Source organism: Lampris incognitus, chromosome 1 (assembly GCF_029633865.1).
Source record: "Lampris incognitus isolate fLamInc1 chromosome 1, fLamInc1.hap2, whole genome shotgun sequence".
NCBI classification, from domain to species: Eukaryota; Metazoa; Chordata; class Actinopteri; order Lampriformes; family Lampridae; genus Lampris; species Lampris incognitus.
In genome coordinates this window covers 98268735-98292082 of record NC_079211.1, presented here as the reverse complement: position 1 = coordinate 98292082, position 23348 = coordinate 98268735, and the positions used below count along the sequence as shown (strand labels likewise).

The window sequence follows — 23348 nt, the reverse complement described above, 5'->3', positions numbered from 1 at the left end:
AGAGATAATAATACTGGAAAGGTCAACTTCGCCCCTTTCTCCCTGCCATTTACACTTCAGCTGGAGAGGGAACGAGCCGGCGAAAGAAAGAAAGAAAGGACGTAGGTATAGAGGAAGAACAAGTAAAAGAAAGGCAGAATAATGAGACAGTCGGGGAGGACGAATGTCTGCGCATGTATATTTATGCATGCGCATCAGAAGGAAACAGAATGAAAGACAGAACTTGGATATCAAGAGTATCAGTGAGGTTTTATTGGTATGTTGATTTTCCGTGTAGCCGCAAACTGCTTTACAGCTGAGAGGGGAGCAGATTTTTTTCAAGAAATAAGACAAAAGGTTAAAGAAATACAATAATATAGTGGAATGTAATAGAAGTGAAATAAGTTTAAATCCAGGGGATCGCCTGTTCGAATCCCCGTGTTACCTCCGGCTTGGTCGGGCGTCCCTACAGACACAATTGGCCATGTATGCGGGTGGGAAGCCGGATGTGGGTGTGTGTCCTGGTCACTGCACTAGCGCCTCCTCTGGTCGGTCGGGGCGCCTGTTTGGCAGGGAGGGGGAACTTGGGGGAATAGTGCAATCCTCCCACACGCTACTTCCCCCCGGTGAAACTCCTCACTGTCAGGTGAAAAGAAGCGGCTGACGACTCCACATGTATCGGAGGAGGCATGTGGTAGTCTGCAGCCCTCCCCGGAATCGGCAGAGGGGGTGGAGCAGCGACTCGGACAGCTCGGCAGAGTGGGGTAATTGACCGGGGGCAATTGGGGAGAAAATTTAAAAATCCAGCTACATAAAGGGTCTCTCATGGAAAGTGTTTTGAAGTTGGTTTTTTTTTTTTGGTCACTTGACCGAAACCTAGTCTGCAAGATTTGATGTAAATATACTCAAACATCTTTTCCGGTTCACCCTCACGTTGAGCTCAGAGTAATTCTCCTGGGTTGTAAAACAGCTCTTCCCCTATAGCTTAAGCCCATCCCAGGCCCTATAAATCTTCAGGGCCAACCATTGCGCAATATGTTGGAGGAGCTAACTGTTAGCACAGATATGCAGTGAAACTGTAGAGACCGCAGCCTATAGGGTTGTTACAGAATGCAGGCTTGGTAGGCATCTCCTGTAACCTGGACAACAACCCATCAAGGTGATATCAGACCGACCCCTGGGTGTAGTGTGTTTGTGTGCATGCATATGTGCACATGATCTGTCTGTCTGCTTGTGTGTGTCTATGGCTGTGTGTGTGTGTGTGTGTGTGTGTGTGTGTGTGTGTTCATGTTCATGTACCTGGACTAGAGTCGTGAGTTTTGTTCCATGTTTTGGGAGGAGATTTGTTGAACCATTTGATGTTCTTTTACGAGGGCTTCGAGATTTGTTGGGCCACAAAAGATCTTCGTCTGCATCCAGTGGGATCAAAGCCACTGGGTCGGGCGTTTGAGTCAGCCCCGAGTCACAGATACTGTTTTCTAATGTGTGTGCGTGTGTGTGTGTGTGTGTGTGTGTGTGTGTGTGTGTGTGTGTGTGTGTGTCTTCTTTTGTAAAGGATGAATCGTTCCTCTTAGGGCTGCCCAAAGGGCCCGAGGCTTAGTCAATTAGAAGATTGTGTGTGTGTGTGTGTGTGTGTGTGTGTGTGTGTGTGTGTGTGTGTGTGTGTGTGTGTGTGTGTGTGTGTGTAGTCATGTACATGGACTAGTCTTTCGTTCCATGTTTTGGGAAGAGATTTGTTGAACCATTTGATGTTCTTTTATATGAGGCCTTCGAGATTTGTTGGGCCACAAAAGATCTTCGTCTGCATCCAGTGGGATCAAAGCCACTGGGTCGGATGTTTGAGTTAGCCCCGAGTCACAGATACTGTTTTCTAATGTGTGTGTGTGTGTGTAATGTGTGTCTGAGTTCTTGTCCATGTTTGTCTCATTATACATGTGAGCATGTGTTGGAGTCTGTGCTTATCTCTTGGGTGTGTGTGTGTGATGCTGTTAGGGTTTCGATGTGAAGTCAAAGGTATGTATGGAGTGTGCATAAAAAAGTTGTGCTATTTTTTTTATACCCCCCCCCCTCAATAATGCAGGTTTAAACAGTCTTTATTCGGCGGACCAGCATTTGCCAGGGCCTCTCGATCCTGTCATGCTGTCAGCTTGTAAAGATTTTATACAGTCCGTGTTTCCGATGTCAGCCTTCGACTCATGCTTTCGATCATTTATGGGAGTAAAGAAATATTGTTTTGTACTTTTGTGCTTCTTCAGTGGATCATGACAGGCTGCGTTAGGCGTGACACTGCTCCGCTGAAGATTACAGCAGCTCTGACGGATGCTGTGCTCCAAGTCGGGACACTGATGCCTTGGTGACTAAGACGAGGGAAAATTGGTTTGGATGGAGGGGAGAGCACAGCTTCAGACTGTAGACTTACACTTCAAAAGATCCCACCGCAAATATTTCTGGCAGAGTTGTCTGTGACTTTGGAAGGGGGTTTAGTCCACTGAGTGAAAGGATGTTCACTTGACAAAGTTCATCCTGACTTGAGGGTTGGTGTATTGGTAAATATTTGAGACACATTCTTTTCAGCAGTTCTTTTGTTAATCAGGACCAGAACCGTTGGTATGTTTGCTGCACAATGGCCCAGTGGTTGGCACTGTTGCCTCACCGCAAGAAGGTCCTGGGTTCAAACCCCAGCCCGTCCCAGGTCCTGTCTGCGTGGAGTTTGCATGTCCTCCCCCGTGTCTGCGTGGGTTTCCTCCGGGTGCTCCGCTTTCCTCCCACCATCAAAAAGACATGCATGTTAGGGCTGATGCTTCTGCCTGTGCCCCTGAGCAAGGCAATGGAAAGAAGACCTGGAGTTGGTCCCCGGGCACTGCAGGCGCCCACTGCTCCTATACAATAGGATGGGTTAATTACAGAGAACAGATTTAATTGCGAGAATAAAATGTCAAATAAAGTGGCGTTCATTTCATTTCAAAAACAAATAAAACTGTTGGCTACTGGAGAGCAGTTTAGATAATGCCACATCCCAGAGAAACTTAGGAAAAGCGAGAACTTAAACTTTGCAAGTTAGAAAAACGAAAGACTGAGAATTTGTGGGACCCGCAATGTCTTCAGGATAACATTTTGACCCAGCAACGGCAGCAGTAGAAACCGACCGGGGTTTTTTTTTTTTTTCTTGATTTGGCAAAAAACAAGAACTCGGTAGGTTCTTGCCAAATGGCTGTCGAGGCAGCTTAGACTGCTTGGGTCTGTAACGACCCATGCTTCACTGCAGTGTAAACACCCTTTCAAATGGATTTACTCATCCAGACTGACTTTTCAGGCTCTTGAACATGCTAATCTAATGTGTAAGGCGTAATTTGGGGCCAGAGGCCTTTTTGTCTTTATCAAGTCGTTTGGCCTTGGTTACGTTGCAGGGAATTTGGAGGGCTGTGATTTGCTTTCCATGACATGTTGATGGTGCGATCTGTAAGCATATTGAAGAGTTCAGTTTGTGGGTCATCATTTAGAGTCTGATTTTAGTTTATTCTTCTCATGCTTTCGTTAGTGAAGCAACAACTCGGTGTGCTGGGATGTGTTTGTGTGCGCTTGGGGTCAGCCTTTACAGCTGAGGGACACTGGTTGTCTCCATGTCCCCCCCCGACAGCCTTGCTCATTATTTCCCAACAGTGCTTCTTGGAGTGTTTCGATTCTTTCTCATTGCCATCACATAAACATACAAGATAACAAATGCTCCTGCTCTCTCTGTCCCTCTCTCCCTCTCTCTCTCACACACACACACACACACACACACACACACACACACACACACACACACACAGAGCATCAGCCCACTTGACCTTGGTTGCTATGACAGCAGCAGTAAAGGCTGCACCGATGTGTCAGTGTGTGTCTCTTTGACGAGTCCCGTAGGCACAACCAACCTGGACCCACTCGTGTTCTTTGTGTGTGTTTGTATGTGTGTAATGATGATTAATACCTTTGTTTTGAAAGCCTATAGAGAATTAATGTGAGGTTGTGTGTGTGTGTGTCTCTCTCTACCTTAGAGCGAGCTTGTGCTTGCCTCTATTTGCCTGCTTGTGCGAGCGTGCTTTGGCCTATTTGTGTGTATCAGTAGTTTTCATGTCTTCTACCCCCTTACCTGTCACCAGCATGGTAGTTGTTTATAGTTTTGACATTTGGTACTTCATCCTCACTGTTCATCAACCTCTTACTGCACGTTTGTTTGTGCATGTGTGAGGCTTTGATTTACTTTACCATTGTGGCTCATGCCCCCCCCCCCCATTTCCCGTCTGCTTTCCAGGAAGAGGACTGGTCGCTCTGACACTAAGCCTCCCCTCCCCGGCTTGAAAAGGTTTTGAGTAGTCGTGAGGTGGTCGCTTCCTCCTAGCCGACCGGCAATTAGAGTGATACTTCAAACCGCCACTAATTGGCCATTTATTTCGCAACCAAAAAATGCCCCTCCACCTGTAGCATTTTCTCATTAATGTGTTGCTGGGAAATTACTCACGATGACGCATTGTAATTAATGGAGATTAAAAAAAGAAAAATGACAGTCTCTGTAAGGTCTTAACATAGAGCAGCCCCGCTTCGTGCCGTCATTTCGCCCAATTATGGAGTTCCCTGGGCCAGTCCGCCGAGAAAGATGGCGATCCTGTGTCTTTAGTACTGTGTCGTGTCTTCAGTTTTATTTTCCATCGCCATCCTTTATGATCTGTCTTACTTTTTGTTTGACAACATACACCTGTATTATTAGCTGCTGTAATAACTCGGCGTCCCCTCGGGCGTCAATAAAGTGTATCTTATCCCATTTAATAAAACGCCCTGCCGGTGGTAAGCTACACATTAAAAGCAGATAGTGGGAGGTGTGGAAACGTGCCCCGCCGGTTGTTAGCAGGCTGTTTGACAGCGATGTGTTTTGACTTTGTCATGCCTGGTTTACGTTAAATGTTTAGTACATTAGGAATAAAATGACAGGATTGGGCGTTTCCCTTTTCTGTTCTGTGTTTCTGACTCATTTTAAGTTGCACGTTTATGGGTCTGAAATTTATGAGGGGTTTTTTTACGCTTGAATCATTCCTTAGTAGTCTCGTTTTAAGACGTTTTCCCTGAATGAGCAGACTCTGTGCGGCTTTTTTCCCTTTTTCCCCCCTCCTCTTTTTTCCCTCAATTTTATCCCGCCAATTCATTATTCTCAGCGGTCACGCGACTTTCTCATTGCCACCATGTTGGCTCAAAACCTAGCTGTCGATACGTGTAGCAACCATTTGTTTATTCTATGCAACGTGTGTTCTCGCCGCTTGTTTTAGCTCGAAAGTGCGTTTATAAGTTAAGAAAATCTAATTCTTACTTCCTAAAATTATTGCCCGCTGCCATTTGTTTATCTAGGGAATTTTTTTTTTTAAACTTGATAAGCCCTGGCTCTGAAAGAAGTAGGAAAAATTCTTCGAGTTAGTACCTACCGTTTTAGGCCATAAGCCTACCCAGTCAAAAGGAGTTCATCAATCATGGTTAACTTTTGTGCAATCATTGGGTGTTGAAACAGAATTGGAAGGGACAAGAAATCTTTCAGATTACCAAGAGTTACCGCACATCAAGGTGGAGATGCAAAATTCATTTCAGAAGAGAGACGAGCTGTCTGGTCAGCTCGGATTAGCGGATCAGATTTGACCACGGAGAAGCAAACCGACATCAGAGTTTGCTCAGACCACTTCGCCTCTGGGAAACCAGCCGCTGTTTTCAACAAGGCAAGCGTGGACCAGGTACCCTACTTTAAACTTGGCACACACGAAATTCAGGCCTCCTGCAGATTCATCACTGAAAAGACCCGTTAGAGGTCAAAAACGGAAGCAACAGCAGGCAAACCAAGATGAAGCCAATCAGACCCCTGTCAAGTTACCCAACAATAAGGATGGACACATCAGAACCACATCGGCAAACTGATATGACCTGTGAAGAGATTTATGACTTGGAATACAGGTATGAAAATGCGGTAGCAAAGCTTGATAAGTTACCCTTTACTGAAGAATCATTGAGGGAAGATGCCAAAAAAGTCATCTTGAATGAATGCAAATGAATACATAGTACAGAAGAATGAAACATTTTCTCAAGTTATCTCACCCTGCAATGAACAAGGATGTTCCCATTAGAGGCTTTAAGCAACCACATTTTTTTAAACCAGGCCAAACAAAAATTGATTGTAGGCCTCGAGACTCTTGAAATTCTTCAGTTCTTCATGGGTGTAAGCAGTCTTTGTAAATAGCAGGTATTTCACAATATCTGGATATGTTATTGTAGGATATTCAGCCAGGCTTGTGGTCCAGTTCTTTTTATGAGCAACATATGGATCCATGCCATCCACTAAGCTTATCTTCTCTCGATATCGTTTTTTTGCTTTTGGCTCGAGCGACTCAAAATAGTTCTTGAGACATGCCATTATTGGCCTAAATAGCAACCAAAGAGCCAGCAAGGTACTTATCAAGTTTTTGAAAAAACTTGCCGAGATAACAAATGGCAGCAGACAATAATTTTGCAAAATAAGAATGAACTTTTCTTAACTTTTGAACGCACTTTCGAGCAAAAACAAAGCGGCAAGAACACACGTTGTGTAGAATAAACAAAACAGTTGCTACACATATCCACAGCTGGATTGTGATCCATCATGGCAGAAACGATAAAGTCACGTGACCGATGGGAATGATGAATTACCCCATTCTTCCGAGTCCTCCCGGTCGCTGCTCCACCCCCTCTGCTGATCCGGGGAGGGCTGCAGACTACCACATGCCTCCTTCGATACATGCGGAGTCGCCAGCTGTTTCTTTTCACCTGACAGCGAGGAGTTTCACCAGGGTGACGTAGCGCGTGGGAGGATCATGCTATTCCCCCCAGTTCCCCCTTCCCCCCCGAACAGGCGCCCCGACCGACCACTAGTGCAGCGACCAGGACACATACCCACATCCGGCTTCTCACCCGCAGACACGGCCAATTGTGTCTGTAGGAACTTGATTTCTAGTTCTTATGGTTTGTTTTTTTTTCCCCATTCCATATAATTCAATTACCAGATCCTTCCATTTGGAGTTAATTAAGTTATCATCTTTTAACCACTGCTACCCTTATTATTAGGAACAAGTGATATTGTTCCTAATAATAGGAACAAGATCACTTTCTTCTTTATCTCTTCTGGTATTTTCCTGTAGGAGTAGGACTAGCGGGTTTTCAATTCAATTCAATTTATTGTCATTAAAAACAATGTGCAGGCACATGTTAAAAATGAAATGAAATCTAGAGAAATACCAGAGATATTTGACAGCTAATAGAAATATCCCAGAAGACACTTTACATGACCAAAACATATGACTGTGGTTTGCCATCTGCTCACTGCATCCTCTCCAACATGTTGGTGTTAATTTTCTTTGTACTTACTTTGAATTCGAGGTGTCTTAAAATATCAAATCATAATCTGCCATGTATACTCTTTTCCACAGTTTGAGTTGTTTCATGTATGGTTTTGCATAATTGTTCCCCAGTCAGCTGGCGAAGTCGTGCATGAGAGTTAATTTTCCCATTTATTTTTTACATTGACACTAATTTGTTTATCTTGACGGGTAGCTTGTATTATTTTAACCGTCTTAGATAAGAATTTGATTCGGCTCCACAGTCTCGAGCGTACATTTTCTCAGTGGATTTACATCTTCAGTAGATCTCTCTTTTTGAAACATTAAAACGCTAGCTCCTCACTTGGGAAAATCTGAATAAATGAGATTGGGTAGACCATATTGTGATGATAGCTGGTCAAGGGTACAGACAGGAGTATTAACCCTAATGTGCATGTCTTTTTGATGGTGGGAGGAAACCGGAGCACCCGGAGGAAGCCCACACAGACATGGGGAGAACATGCAAGCTCCACACAGAAAGGAGCTGGGACGGCCTGGGGTTCGAACCCAGGACCTTATTGCTGTGCGGCAGCACTGCTAACCACTGGGCCACCGTGCCGCCCAAAAGATTGCGTGCTCTACCCCCACACATTCTGTCCACATTTACATAAGCCTTCAGAAGCCCAGCTTCTCAAATATCAACTTTGTTAGGTGGGATGTCTGGCTCAATTCCCATTTCTTTTATAAAAACGAGATCTCCATTTAGTTTTTGATTCTGACAGACTTCCCTCCAAACCCCAAGTGTAGTGATGACAAATCTATTGTTTGGATTCCCAGCATATGATTCTTTATTTTTTTTATATATTTGGAGAAGGGCAGAACAGATAGTAGTATATCTCCACAACAACATGGTGGCAAACATCTCTATGCAGATGCAACATTCACACTGGTGACCTTCACTTCACCATAACTTGCAAGCTGCGAAAACTCAAGTATGCATATTAACGCCAGTTATAAATGGACGCTGTCCAGGTATTGCTTCAGTATCGAGATAGTTGGCAGGTATCATATTAAAGTCATAATTTTGGTATTGTGACAACACCGCTTTCTCCCACCTATTTCCACCCGTGGCTAGCTTTCCCTGTTTCACAGCTGTGTTCATTCCACCTTAAAAAAAAAAAAAAGCAAAACAAAACAAAAAGATTGTCAAGGCAGTTGCATGTTTTGGCCAGCCTGCATAGGAAACATGACGTCAGGAGACTTTTGCATTGGGGAAAAAAATAAGAATGGAGACTTCCTATAGTGTCAAAGACTGAACAATATTAGACAAAGATTTGTTGTTGCTAAGCAGAGAGGAAGCTCAGCCCACTTTCCCTTTACCCATTCCCTTTGCTATTTCCTCCCTTTTATCCCCCCCTGCATCCCTCTCTCCCTCACACCTTTCCCCGCCGTCCTGCTCTAATACGGCTCATTTTTAATACTGCACCTCTGTTTGTTGTCTGCGCATAGAGAGCCGCTTTAACAGTTTCTGGACACCATATGCTCTTCTCAGCCAGCATCTCTTCATCACCCTCTTTTTTTCTTTTTCTACGTAGTGTTGATTTTGGCAGGCAGTGCCAGCAATAGACACACACACACACACTATACGTGATGAAAACCAGTGTTTGTCAGTAAAAGGTACTTGGTTCACACTCAGTTGTGATCAGATTTGAAGCTGTTGTTGCTGCCATATTTTACCCTGCTGTACTGAGTCCGGTCAGCCAGCCAGCCAGTCCTGTTCAGCCAGCACCGTCACAGTGGAAGCCATGAACCAATAGCTGTGGCCAGGGGAAAGTTGGCTTTCCTGATTGTGCCATGTCTTAATCTATGCCAAACAAGCTTGGATGTTGCCGAGATGTTGTGTGTCCGTGTGTGCCTCCTGCCAGGGTTTCTGAATGTTTGCAGATATATTTACTTCACTGCCAATTAACACCAGGATGGGTCGTGGTGTCAGTAGCTCATTGGCATTGGCGTGGTACGGTTATCCAGAGTGCAGTGCACTTTAGGAGGAAGTGTGATTAGGGGGCAGGGATTTGGAATTTATTCAAAGAGAATAAAGAGGAACGTCAAACACAAAAAGACAGGATTATGAAAGGATGAGGAGAAAAATGAGCCCATCTATCTGTCCATCTCATAGTTCAGCTCATCAGAGGTGGTAGTAGGACACAGAGGACAAGGTGCAATGTGTGTGTCTCTCTCTCTCTGTCTGTCTGTCTGTCTGTCTGTCTCTTTCTCGTGTCTCTGTCTGTCGGTCTCTCTGTCTTGCTCTCTCTCGGTGCCCTGTAGTTGAGCACGTTTTACAGTGTGGAACAAAGAAGCAAGGCCCACAATGGTCCCTCTCCAGCCTCCGCCTTGCAATTTAAATGTTATGACTCACACAAGGTGAGCTACAACAACTGTGGCCTGTCTCTCCTGCCAGAGCCAAACTGAGAAAGCATGCATGGAAGGGAGGTTTTAAATAACCGAAGCCAGGTCTGGCCAGGTGTCCGTCCCCAATCTTAAATCAGGCTTGAACGATCCATTCCACCTTCGAAATATCAAACACCCTGTACGCCAAGGGACATATTTTTTTTAAAATGTGTCTGTTTCTCTGCCTGTCTCTCTCTGTGTCTCGCTGTTTTCACTGTAGGCTCAGATTAGGAGTCTAGGCATTAAGCTCCCAGCATGTCTGTCTGGCTAATAATTAGGATTTTAGCAGACTGAGCCCGGGGGAGTAACATCAATTGTCTCTTTTTTTGCCTTTAGTACACTGCAAAACAGACTCGGAATGCACGCTTACGGCTAAAATCCCGTTATGAAAATAATACTCAAGACCTCATCAATTTTCATAGGGAAATTTTATTTCCGCTTGCCCTTTCCTCTATGTGGAACTGAGGCTGGTGGGGATTTGCCGCCTTGCTTGAAGACACTCCAGCAGGATGTTTACGGACACGCCTTTTTCCTCTGGTTGAAGGGTAATTTCACTGCGCGATCCTTCTATTTCTGTCACAATATTTTGTCGTGGTTCGACTTATTATAATATTGCAGTGGGATAATTTTCTCGGCATCCCACATCAACATCTTGCCTGTTTTAACAACAGGAGACACTATTGATGAAATGAGATGTTTCAGTGTTGCTGCTAATTTAATGTATACATTAATAAGCTGACGGATCCTGGGCTCCGCTTTCTCGGCCATTTAACAAGCCTCCAATGTGGCAATGTCCTTAACATTTAGCCAGCTGCCACTTGTTATAATTGATAGTTTCTTGAGGTCAGGAAACTTTGCTCAATCTTTCAGTATGCATTGATTGATACCTACCTACAAGATGTCAGAATTTATGAATGGATCACTAATGCATCAGGAGCAAGAAATTCATTGGCGGAAGAAAGGGTGGAGTTTAGGATGGGTCAGTTATCGAACCTTAAATCAAAATTTAAGACTGGGTAATCATAAATCAGCACAGCCACACGGTCTGTCCTCCTTTCGCCTCCCCTTCCTCTCTCCGTTTCTCCCCACAGTTCCCTTTGTCAGTCTGCCTCCCTTAGTCTCAAATCCCTCTCACTCATCGGGTTTGACCCAGTGTGATGGTCTCTTTCTTCCCGCGCCTGACTCTCCGTGGCTTTAGTGCTCGTGACGAGAGTTTACGGGGGGGGGATGAGGGCTAATCTCCTCTGTGATGTGTGTTTGTTCTCTATTCACATTCCAACCATAACACTCCGCTTCATCAGTTAAAAGGCCGCTTTGGTGTATGTTTAAAAAAAATAAATAAATAAAAACCCCGTGCTCAAAAAATGTGGTGAAGTTCGGCTTGTAAAATTCAATAACTCTACCGTCTGCACGGGAAACTTGGTGCGCCCCACTGCGGCCCGACAGCGTTTCCTTCTTGTGTGTGTGTGTGTGTGTGTGTGTGTGTGTGTGTGTGTGTGTGTGAGAGCGTACCTTAAAGTGCGCCTTATATTTTCTTGTTTGTGAGTCTGTGGATACGCGTGTACATTCGGTATGGCTTATGGGGCGTACCTCCATGTGGTCAGAATAACATGGTTTGTCACGCTGGTCGGAGAAGCTCGTAAAAGAGCCAATGATAGGCTGATGTCATTTAGCCAACCGCAGCGCGGGCTATTTGTGACGAGAGCCTACTTAACCCAGCGGATGGACTAACAAATGGGCGAACTTGGTTTTGGGTTTACAGAGAAGTCATACGGATCATCTAGCAGAAAAGAGCTGCGTTGACCTGTATGAGGCATAGAAACACACACATATGCGTGCACGCACGCACACACACACACACACACACACACACACACACACACACACACACGTGCACACATGCGCACATGCACAAAACCCGCACGCTCAAACCCGCACTCTTCCTGCTGTTTCAGATGTGTCCCCATTTTCCTTGACAGAGGCCAAAGGAAACATCTCAGCGGCCATTAAAGCGAGGTTGGGATCTTTATGAGTGGCTGTAATGTTTTTAGTGAGCTGTTATTACACAGTGTCCAGTTTCAATCGCTCCACTGATGTCTCCTCTAAAAACCTGCACCGCACAGGCCCGATTGATGTGGCTTCTCTAATGGCGGCGCAGAACAGCCAGTCAAGCACAATCTCTCTCTCCCTCTTCACCTCTGGCTCCACCTCCTCCGCTCCCCCTGCGCCCCTGTCACATCCTCCGAGTCCACTTTCCTGTCTGGTTTTCGCTCCCCTAAAACTTGAAACTCTCCTTGCCTGCTAATCCTCTAATGCTTTCCCTACTGACAGTTCATAAGAGCTCCCGTCTTGCAACGAAATGGCACCTTTTTGTTTTGTATGGCGCGCACGTTGTTTGTGTACGTGCAAGAGAGACAAAGCAAGAGAGGGGAAGGGTAAATGTCCGTGTGTGTGCACGCACATGCGAAATCAGCAAATTTTTCACTATCAGCGTCTCAAGGGGCATATAATGGTATGGAAATGTGTTCAGCACAGTACCTAATAGTTCTGCAATGATCATATGCTCTGGCAGCTATGAGAGGGAGCCCGAGACAAGAGGGGGGAAGTGGGAAAGAGAGGAGAGTAGAGTGTCGGAAAGGGCGTCACAAACAGCATAATGCTTAGCATTTAGATGCGAGCACAGATCCATAATTCATGTTGCTAATGAAAGCTAGGAGGTGGCCAGCAAGCGTGAATGGAGCATGCAGATCAGATTGGAGGTAATAGCATTACCATACAGATAGGGTTAACATTCTTCTCCCGCCACATCTCCCCTCCAGTCTGCCTTCCTTTTCTTCTCCTCTCCCTCCCTCTCTACCCCCTCCACCCCCCCCCCCTCTATTTTCCTCCCATGGTGCCAGCTCCTAGCCCAGTCCCTCCACAAGGCCAGTTTGCCTTGGACTCTCAATACACGGTTCAGACTGAATGATTTGCTCCTACTCTGTTAAAAAAAGAGCTGATATTGGCAGGAGTGGCTGTTGACAGACTATGTACGTCCATGGGAGGCTTGCAGAACACAAGAGAGGCCGCCTTTGAGTGTTCATGCGCATGTATTTATGTTTGTGTGTGTGCGCGCGTGTGTGTGTGTGTCTGCTGCAGGTGTGTACCTAAAATGTAGTCCATGTGAATATGTATTTACGTGTCATGTGTGTCCGGGGTCGGCATCTGGGACAGAGGTAGAGTCCCAGCAGGTGACCGGACTGCATTTCAGTCAGTTGGCTGGCTCTGGAAACAGACATGTGGCTTCATCAGAAGCCTGGCCAGAGTCATTGGATGTATTTCTTTTCAAAGATTATTTCTGCTTCATTAGAAGACCTACAGAGGTGGATTAAAGGGGAAAGATTGGCAACACAGTGCGGCGAAGTTTGAAAATCTGGGCTCCAACTCAAAAAGGCCGTATCGCAGAGTGGAATTTATTAGCAGCACAATGCTCCATCCCAGGCAGACCCAACCTCTGAACATATGGAGGGTTATATTTGGAGGAGCATGTCAGTACCTGTTCTCCTGACCCCATATTTCCAATAACACACGTCTACCTTCTCAAAAAGTTTTTCCGTCTTATAAAGAAAAAAAAAACAATATCTGAAGATTGTGCATAAATTTAAAAACGTCACATAACGTGCTTTACTTTTATGCGAAATGCCAATCTATGAGGAAAAGGGTGACAGACTTTTCACTTGGCAGCTTTATCAATTTTGAACACGAGTTCTTTCTAGACTACAATACAGGTCACAGCACTGTTTGTGTCAGCCATCTATACACAAATGCTATCTCCATTGCCAGGTCCAAAATGTCACCGTCGGTGAAGGCCGCACTCTGCTTTTCAGCAGATAAGGACAGCATTTCGCTGAATTCATTTGTGGTGTCAGAGAGAGAGAGAGTGAGAGAGAGTGAGGGAGAGAGAGAGAGGGAGAGATGAGAAATTATACTGCAGGTGTTGTCGTTCGCGATCATAATGTAAAGAAGAAAGAGCTGGCCAGCAGCTAGGACTTGGCCTTCATTTTTCAAACAGATGCCTGCTTACCGAGGGAGGAGTTGTAGAAGTGTCGCCAAGGGCACATCAGCCTAGCCGAGAAGAAGCCTATGCGATGCGGTTATCATTCCTTTTGATGAATCCACAGAAGGTTAAAGGGCTGGGGGTAGAATAAGCTGCTCTCTTCTGCCTTTTGTCTGTTCAAATCTCCGACGCTCAGTGACCCTGAGACTTCCAACTTCTAAACTGTGTGTTTCAAAAGATCCATTCAGTCACTGCATCAGTCAGTCAGTCTGTCCCTCTGTCAGTCAGCCAGTCAATGTAATGATTCTTGCTCTTCGTCTCCATTGTCCTAAGTCCATCATCCACCTCTCGGGGCCTTCTCATAAATGAGTGAGTGAGCTCAGCCCATTTCCATCCTAAAAGGGATCTGATTGGGTCTTCAAATGTCAGATTCTAACAACTCATCCCATCGCCACCTTGGAAACGGGCTTTTTCGCCTTGTTCTGGAACCAAGTTGAATGATACATTAATAATATTATTATTATTATTGTTATTATTATTATTAATAAAAACGAGTCGGTCCTCGCTGACATTTGGCTCACCAGAGGACTTCCCAAGCAAGTAAAAGTAATGTCACAAATGAGATCAGTGATTGACTTTGTGTGTTTCTGCATCTGTTGGCATATCTGTTTGTGTCTGTGTCCGCTCTCGCGCACGAATGATGACGCGTGGACTCGAGTGTGTGGCATATGTGCGTCTAGGAAGCTCCGTGGCCCGCCCGACAAGAGCCAATATAAGTAATGAGAAGAGCCTGAAGGGGTTAGGGAATACGTTGGTGGGAGGCAGTGGGAGAGAGAGAGAGAATGAGCGCTGGGTCCAAATTATAATACAAATCATATCAAGTCAATCATAAAAGCAGACGAGATTTACTGGTTTCATTTCACTTCCCGAGATTCTTCAGTTTAATAGGCCAGCAGGGAGAGAGAGCTGGATTGCGTGGGTGAAATGGAAAGCGCATGTCTGTGTGTGTGTGTGTGTGTGTGTGTGTGTGTGTGTGTGTGTGTGTGTGTGTGTGTGTGTGTGTGTGTGTGTTGTGTGCGTGTGCACCCACACATGTTTGAGCCTGCACGACCATGTGTGTGTGTGTGTGTGTGTGTGTGTGTGGGGTCGTGTGTGTAGCCTACGAATAAACCCGCACCAGTCATCCCAACCCCATAGCCCATGTTCCCCTTGCTGGTGATATAACAGGGTTTCAGGCATCTATTACTGAAGAAGCTGAGCCAGTAGGAAGCCTGCCTAAGCCCTGTCCAACTGTAAATGCTGGGAACGGAGACAAGACAGACATTCACTGATTCCTGTCCTGCCTCCTCGGACTACAAGACTTTGGGACTATCACAGCAGCTTAGATCTGTGTTTATATACTGGAAACCATCGTTGATGAAGTTGAGACAGGATGGGCCAAACTACTCAATGAATTGATTTGTGATAACCGACTGAAAGCGGGAGAATGAATAGTGTCAGGGATAGATATGCTGAGCTTTAAAAGCAGTTAGCCGGGCTTAACGTATAAACAAACAATGGAATGTGAGTGGGTAAAGCGTTTAAGTGCTGCGGAGATGGGTCATTGTGAAGCCTTCAGAGGAGTCTCAGTGGGTATGGATGCACGTGAGCTTAGTGTGACAGGCGACCTTTCAGCTGTCCTGCTGCTTGATCATACAGCCGTAGTGTGAGGCGTCATAACAGGACCGGTAAGACAGGGCAGAGCCACACTGTGTAAGGAGACCACAGGAAGTTGAATCAGTTCATCTGTGATTTTCTTACCTGGATCATTGAGCATGCTTAAAGATATGTTCAAGGAGTCAAGGAGACCCCTGGAATTTGCATACCATTCTCTCTGTGTGTACAAGAAGATGCCTGTGACGGTGGCGTCCGGGTGGCGTGGCGGTCTATTCTGTTGCCTAACAACACGGGGATCGCCGCTTTGGGTCCTCGTGTCACCTCCGGCATGGTCGGGTGTCCCTACAAACACAATTGGCCATGTCTGCTGGTGGGAAGCCGGATGTGGGTATGTGTCTCGGTCACTGCACTAGCGCCTCCTCTGGTCGGTCAGGGCACCTTTTCGGAGGAGGCATGTGGTAGTCTGCAGCCCTCCCCTGATCGGCAGAGGGGGTGGAGCAGCAACCAGGGCAGCTCGGATGAGTGGGGTAATTGAACGGATAGAATTGGGAGAAAAAGGGGGAAAAATCACAAAAAAAGAAAAGATGCGTATGTGAGAGAGAATAGTGAGAAAATCTCAGCAAAGTTAAAATTAAAGTAATATTTTCACCTAAATACATATTGTGCTAATACAATGTAAAGGGAAATAGCCAAGATTTCTCCCTCCCTCTCTCTCTCTCTCTCTCTCTCTCTCTCTCTCTCTCTCTCTCTCTCGCTCTCTCTCTCTCTCTCCCCCTTTCTTACAAAAACCAGGCTATCAGCAAACCAGAAAGTCCACCAGCGGGCACAATTTTGGCACCGTCTCAGTATTTTGGCTGCTAATGGAGCGTTACCTGTACGACATACGTAGAGATAATGTTTAAGTTGTGTTTGTTTCCCTTTAACTTGTCACTTGCTTTTATGAATTAGTTAGGGCTGCATTCCTGATTGGTCAGTGCTCCGTAAAGAAAAGGCATGATTAATGGATTTTATTATTTTTCTTAGGGGCTTGTATGGGGAACAGAGAGGATACAAGTTGGAAGGTTTAGGGCGTCTGAAGGAAGGAAAGTAGAAAAGAAAGAGAGTGAGAAGGTTGACGTAATCTGGCAGGACGAAATAGTAGTAAAACACGTAATAGAGATAGATGTTTTATTGCTGTTGTTGCGTATCGTTGGACCTCGGTTCTCCTCCTCACCTCGCTGTTGAAGGGGCACCTGCATCAGGTAATTCGTGACTGAGCCCCGTCCCCTAACTGCAGAGATTCTGTGTATGTAAATCTTGTGATAAACTGAATGGCGGTAACTCGTGCCCTTGATTCATGTCAACACAAAGCTGTTTAACGAGAGATGGGCCTCTCTCACAGTGTGCTCTGGTGGAGCTCAAAGATGATTATGCATGTATTTTTCCTGCCCTTTAGCGCTGCTAGCACCAACGAAGAAGTCAGTTCGTTTGACCATTGGAGGTCTGTTTTTCTGATTTTGGGCACGCGGATGCAAGGAAGTCCCCCCATTCCTAGAAGTTCACTGTGTGTGTGTGTGTGTGTGTGTGTGTGTGTGTGTGTGTGTGTGTGTGTGTGTGTGTGAATCTGGGTCGCTGTGCTTCTTTCCATCCCAGGGGAGTCTGTCTGGTTCTCTCTCCCTCTCTGTCCCTGTCTGTGTCTCTGTCTCTCTCTGTCATTTCCTTTTTCCTTGTCTCACACTCCCTCTGTTGTCTAAGTCCGGCAGATGAACTCAGAGGAGAGAGCAACAAACACGAAGAGTTGTCTCACTTTTCTCTGAAGAAGCTTATAAGATCATGGGTCATTGACCTACACACACGCACACACGCACACACACACACACACACACTTGTGTGTGCGCACACGCAAACAAAATCCCTTCCATCCCCCTTCTTATCCTGACCACCTCATCTCTGTTCACCTCATCTCGCCAGCTTGCAGCGAGCACAGTGTGAGAGTGGAAAGTTTCTGTTGTGTGTAGGTGGGGGGAGATTGCTTTACGGTGGGGTCGAAAACCTTGGCCAACACCTCCACCCTTAGCTTTGATTCACCAATTTCCTTCCACGGGGCTAGGTTGGGGGCGCAGGGTTTAGTAACATTTTTTTTGAAGGAAGTAAAGAACTTGGTAAGTTGACCTGGGGTCAGTGCTATAGAATGATAGTTCAAATCATAGACGTCAGCTCACTTCCTGTTCCCGTTTTTGACGTTTAAATGAAATCAGTGCGGTTGACTCCAACATAGAGGGGCTGTAGTGCCTGCACCGGTTCTGCAGCGTTCACCTTTCTGCATCAGTGTCTGGGGGAACTGCATCATTTTACTGCTGTTCTTTTTTTCTTTTTCTTTTTTAATTAACTTGTTCAATTTATATATCTCAGGATGGACGGTTTGAAGGCAAAGCAAGAGAGGCAGGATTGAGATGGCTTGGACATGTGTGGAGGAGAGATGCTGGGTATATTGGGAGAAGGATGCTGAATATGGAGCTGCCAGGGAAGAGGGAAAGAGGAAGGCCAAAGAGGAGGTTTATGGATGTGGTGAGGGAGGACATGCAGGTGGCGTGCCAGAGGAAGATGCAGAGGACAGGAAGAGATGGAAACAGATGAGCCGCTGTGGTGCCCCCTAACGGGAGCAGCCGAAAGTAGACGAAGGAGGCCTTGGTCAATTTATAGAAGAAGATTTTGCATCAGTTTACGAAAATATGTGAGAACTTATTTTATACAGTTGTGCCTCGGTCGCACTGTGTGAATTAATCAGTGGACTGATCATAAGTAACTTAAACGATTTAAGTAATTACAGATAAGGTTCTGAATATTATGATCTGATTCTAGCTGAATTACTAGTGTAGTTCAGGGGTTATAAATGAAGTATCTTTTTCACTAGCTGTAGGACTAAAGTAATGAACTGTGGTAAAAATAGGATCAAAAATGATAGATTTGATTAAGGATCGAAAGTGTAATTTAATATGTTAATTGTAATTCAGTTCAGAGAGGACGTATGCAAAAGCACAAAGTTGAACAGTAATGCTCAGCGGTAGTACTTACAGACACCTCTTCCTCACCTGGAAATCCATCTGTTGAAATTAGCCTGTAGTCTTTACAAGGCGTTAAAAGTGTTGCTCATGGGCATCCGGGTTGCGTAGCGGTCTATTCTGTTACCTACCAACACGGGGATCGCCAGTTTGAATCCCCATGTTATCTCCAGCTTGGTCAGGCATCCCTACAGACACAATTGGCCGTGTCTGCGGGTGGGAAGCCGGATGTGGGTATGTGTCCTGGTCGCTGCACTAGCGCCTCCTCTGGTCGGTCAGGGAACTGGGGGGAATAGCCTCCCATGCGCTACGTCCCCCTGGCGAAACTCCTCACTGTCAGGTGAAAAGAAGTGGCTGGTGACTGCACATGTATTGGAGGAGACGTGATAGTCTGCAGCCCTCCCCGGATCGGCAGAGGGGGTAGAGCAGCGACCGGGATGGCTCGGGAAGAGTGGGGTAATTGGACCAATACAATTGGGGAGGAAAAAGAGGGGAAATAAATAGATAAATAAATAAAAAAAACAAGTGTTGCTCATCCGTTGTTGAACTCGGGTTTGCCCGATAGTGACATATTCGTGTCGTTTGATTTTTGTTTGCGATTCGATGAGTTGTGAGAGCGTTGTCTCTCGTAGTTGCTAGGGCGGCGGTATCGATCCCGACGATGAGCTCTGCCAGCTGAGTTAGTCATGTGTCATAGTTTATACTGTAGACACCAGCTGGAGTCAGGAGTCAAACCTGATCACTCAGTCACACGTCAGCGTGACCTTTGTTTGATATCTAACATTGCTCCATTTTTTTGTGTGCACATTCACACACACACACACACACACACACACACACTCACACACCCACACACACTGACCTTTGTTTGATATGTAACAATTCCCCCGTTTTCCATAAAAGCTTGTGGCAGCAGCACGAGAGTAAAAAAGCAGCCAGGGAATATAAGCAGAGAGAGAGAGAGAGAGAGAGAGAGAGAGAGAGAGAGAGAGAGAGAGAGAGAGAGAGAGAGAGAGAGAGAACCCCGATAGAGAGAGGTCATTTAAAGCTGTGAGAGTTAAGCTCTCTGTTAGTGGTATAGGTCAGCTGTGTTCAGAAATAAGACGGTTGTGTGGAAACCTTTTTTTCCGCGAATGGTTCGACACTGGATAAAAAAACCCAGAAGTGAAACGCATGCTTTTTCAATAATGAATGAAATTACCCTCATTGGCCCGTGTGCGCCGGAAAACCTGCTGGTTCTGTGGTTTACTTGTGGTCCAATATTGGCTCAAATTATTTACCATTCATCTCTAACTAAGGGCCACTTTTTTTCCCCCTCAAAGTGTTTTTGTTTGCACAGTGTAAGTTCACTCAGCAGTAGGGTTGTGGTGCATGCTGGGTAATGGGTTATCCCTGAGAAAGAGTTTTCAGATTCTGGAAATGGCTTTGTTTGCTATGTGACACTGGACAGCACCCATCAAAGAAACCATGCTTTAAGTTCAGTGAATTTGACTAGTGTATTAGTTTTGAAATACACAATAAACAAGTGTCAATGCAAGCTTTATGTTGCACACAAACCTCCTGTTTTAGGTACATTTGTGTTATTTAAGGTTTGCTTTGCTTGCTGTTGGACTGCTTTGCTTTGATTTAACACTGCCATCAGTACTGGCTTCTGTTATGGGGACATGGGCGAGCGAGAGAGGGAGAGAGAGAGAGTGTGGGTGTGTGTGTGTGTGTGTGTGTGTGTGTGTGTGTGTGTGTGTGTGTGTGTGTGTGTGTGTGTGTGTGTGTTGAGGGAGTGTGAGAGAGAAAGACAGCGAGAGCGAGACACTGTGAGTGTCATCCTCTCCCACCTGATGTGGGGGAAAATCACTTGCTTTCAGTTGTGCCAAATGACTAGCCGCCTCTCTGAGAGGATTTCATTGTTCTGTTCCAGCCCTGTCATTAGTTCACCTGCCTCTTCAAGCCGCCCAGTGATTGGCTCTGATTGGCCATATTTATCTCTGACTGCCGTGCCAACCATTAGCGTTGGTGGTGTGGAGAGGTAGCAGTTTGACTAATCAGTTATACTTGCCCTTTCTCTAATGCTTTCTTTGTGCATCTGTGTGTGCACGCGCACACACAGGATTGCATTTGATTGTGTACAGGTGAGAGTACACCCATCAGCCAAAATATTAAAACCTCTGGCAGTTAAGTGAATGTTGATTGTCTCCTTACAACGGCACCAGTCAAGAGGTGGGCTATATGAGGCAGCAAGTGAACAGTCACTTCTTGAAGTTGATGTGTTGGAAACAGGAAAAATGGGGAAGCGTAAGGGTCTGAGCGACTTTGACAATGGCCAAATTGTGATGGCTAGACGACTGGGTCAGAGCATTTCCAAAACGACAGGTCTTGTGAGGTGTTCCCGGTATGCAGTGGTCAGTACCTACCAAAAGTGGTCCAAGGAAGGACAACCGGTGACAGGTTCACAGGCACCCAAGGCTCACTGATGCACATGGGGAGCGAAGGCTAGCCTGTCTGGTTCGATCCCACAGAAGAGCTACTGTTGCTCAAATTGCTGTAAAAGTTAATGTCAACTATGACAGGTGTGGGAACACACAGTGCATCACGACTTGCTGTGTATGGGGCTATGTAGCTGCAGACCAGTCAGTGTGCCCGTGCTGACCCCTTTCCACTGCTGAAAGCACCTACAATGGGCAAGTGAGCATCAGAACTGGACCACGGAGCAATAGAAGAAGGTGGTCTGGTCTGATGAATCACGTTTTGTTTTACATCACGTGGACGGCCGGGTGCATGTACATCGTTTACCTGGGTAAGAGATGGCACCAGGATGCACTATGGGAAGAAGGCAAGTCCGCAGAGGCAGTGTGATGCTCTGGGCAATGTTCTGCTGGGAAGCCTTGGGTCCTACCATTCATGTGGATGTTACTTTGACACGTACCACCTACCTAAACATTGTTGCAGACCAGTTACACCCCTTCATGGCAACGGTAGTCCCTGATGGCGGTGGCCTCTTTCAGCAGGATAATGCGCCCTGCCACATGGCACACATTGTTCAGGAATGGTTTGAGGAACATGATGAAGTGTTCAAGGTGTTGCCTTGGCCTCCAAATTCCCCCTATCTCAATCTGATCGAGCATCTGTGGGATGTACTAGAAAAACAAGTCCGATCCATGGAGGCCCCACCTCGCAACTTACAGGACTTAAAGGATCTGCTGCTAACATTTTGGTGCCAGATACCAGAGGACACCTTCAGAGGTCTTGTGGAGTCCGTGCCTTGATGGGTCAGAGCTGTTTTGGTTGCTCGAGGGGGACCTAAACAATATTAGGCAGGTGGCTTTTAATATTATGGCTGGTCGGTGTAAGCGTTTATAGATAGAAGTATCAACTTCTGTGCCCGTTCTACTGATCACGGACCAGAGAAAAGACAGAAAATGCATGAGCCAAGGGGAATTTCAAGATGGCCACTTTTTAAAGCAAGAGCTTGGCGATAATAGAGACAGATTTTGGGGGCAGAGTGAAAGGTTGCGCGCAAACCAGCCCAGTTGTGTGCCGCCCGTCTCTCTCCACCTCGCCTTTTCACGGTTCAAACCAGCAAGTCACTGAGAATATGCAAACCCCACACACACACACACACACACACACACACACCTGCACACACACACACCTGCACTGCACTGACGGGGCAAAACAGACACAAAGAAATGCCGTTGAAAATGAATGAATAAATAATCCCACACAAACCGACAGCTTTAAAATAAGGGGGGTAAGGGAGCTAAAGGGAGATTAGTTATTTCACCGGAACCTTTAGACAAAGGAGGGGGTAAACAGTGTTCCCAGTAGAGACCCCACCCAAACTCCCCACACATGACTTGAGTCGCCACAGGGACCACAGATAGGAAGGTGAAGCCAAGAGACGGGAGTCAAAGCAAAAGGAGATAGCGGTGGAAAGAAAGGCAACTGAAGAAGAAAACTAATGGGGGAATTGATAAAGAAGTGAAGAAGAAAAAAATAGGTGGTTTGCAGTGGTTGTGTGGGGGCGGGTGCATCAAACAGAGGATAGAAAGATAGTGAGAGAGAAGGCATCTCTTTATTCTAATGGGGCTCTGCCTATGTGTGGCTGTACAGCTTCTCTGAAAAGAGGAATTTGCCACCGTTATTTATATTTATGAATTCATGCCATTTGGCCCGGTGTGAAATGACGGGTCATTCCCGCACAACAAGGAGAGCCAGAGTGGAATTTACAATCATTCTCCCTCCTCCTCCGCTTTCACTCCTCCATCTCCTGTCCTCTCCTCTTCATCTTCCTTATTCCACATGCCCGAATCTGCTGAATATGGATGGAGATTAGAGGGAGGGAGGGAGGGATGGATGGAAGAGGGAAGGAAGAAGAGGAGGGAGAAGATGGTTCGCCTACTGAGTTGCCTTTGTCGCCGATTTCCCAGCTCAGGAGGTGTAGCACAGGAGTTAGTACCACCTAGCTATATAGTGAAGTGTGTGTGTGTGTGTGTGTGTGTGTGTGTGTGTGTGTGTGTGTGTGTGTGTGTGTGTGTGTGTGTGTGTGTGTGTGTGTGTGTAGGTGCACGTGCGCACAAAGTGTGTGAAAGCCATATGTGTGTAGTAGTTGAAATTTGGAGCCCACACACACACACACCACATCATTTGATCAGGATATTACTCTCGTCATTTGACCTCATAAAAATGATTAAAAATCACGTGGGTATGATAGTTGGAGTGGGCTCAGTTCCTGTCTTTTTCTCATAGGCATTTTGACACTGGCAAACAAATGCTTTGTTCTCACCTATAGCAAAACATTTTAAATGAAAGTCCATATTATAATGTATC

The 23348-nt window shown here is 45.9% G+C and overlaps 1 protein-coding gene across 1 annotated transcript in view; it reads left to right on the top strand.

Annotated features, from left to right (window-relative positions):
• fbxl17 (F-box and leucine-rich repeat protein 17) overlaps window positions 1–23348 on the top strand; it is a 291040-nt gene that overhangs the window by 130592 nt on the left and 137100 nt on the right. Inside the window, exons 8-10 of the mRNA XM_056286959.1 lie at window positions 11024–11044; window positions 16625–16647; window positions 20327–20339. Coding sequence (XP_056142934.1) covers window positions 11024–11044; window positions 16625–16647; window positions 20327–20339 — 57 coding nt within the window. The remainder of the gene's footprint in view (window positions 1–11023; window positions 11045–16624; window positions 16648–20326; window positions 20340–23348) is intronic.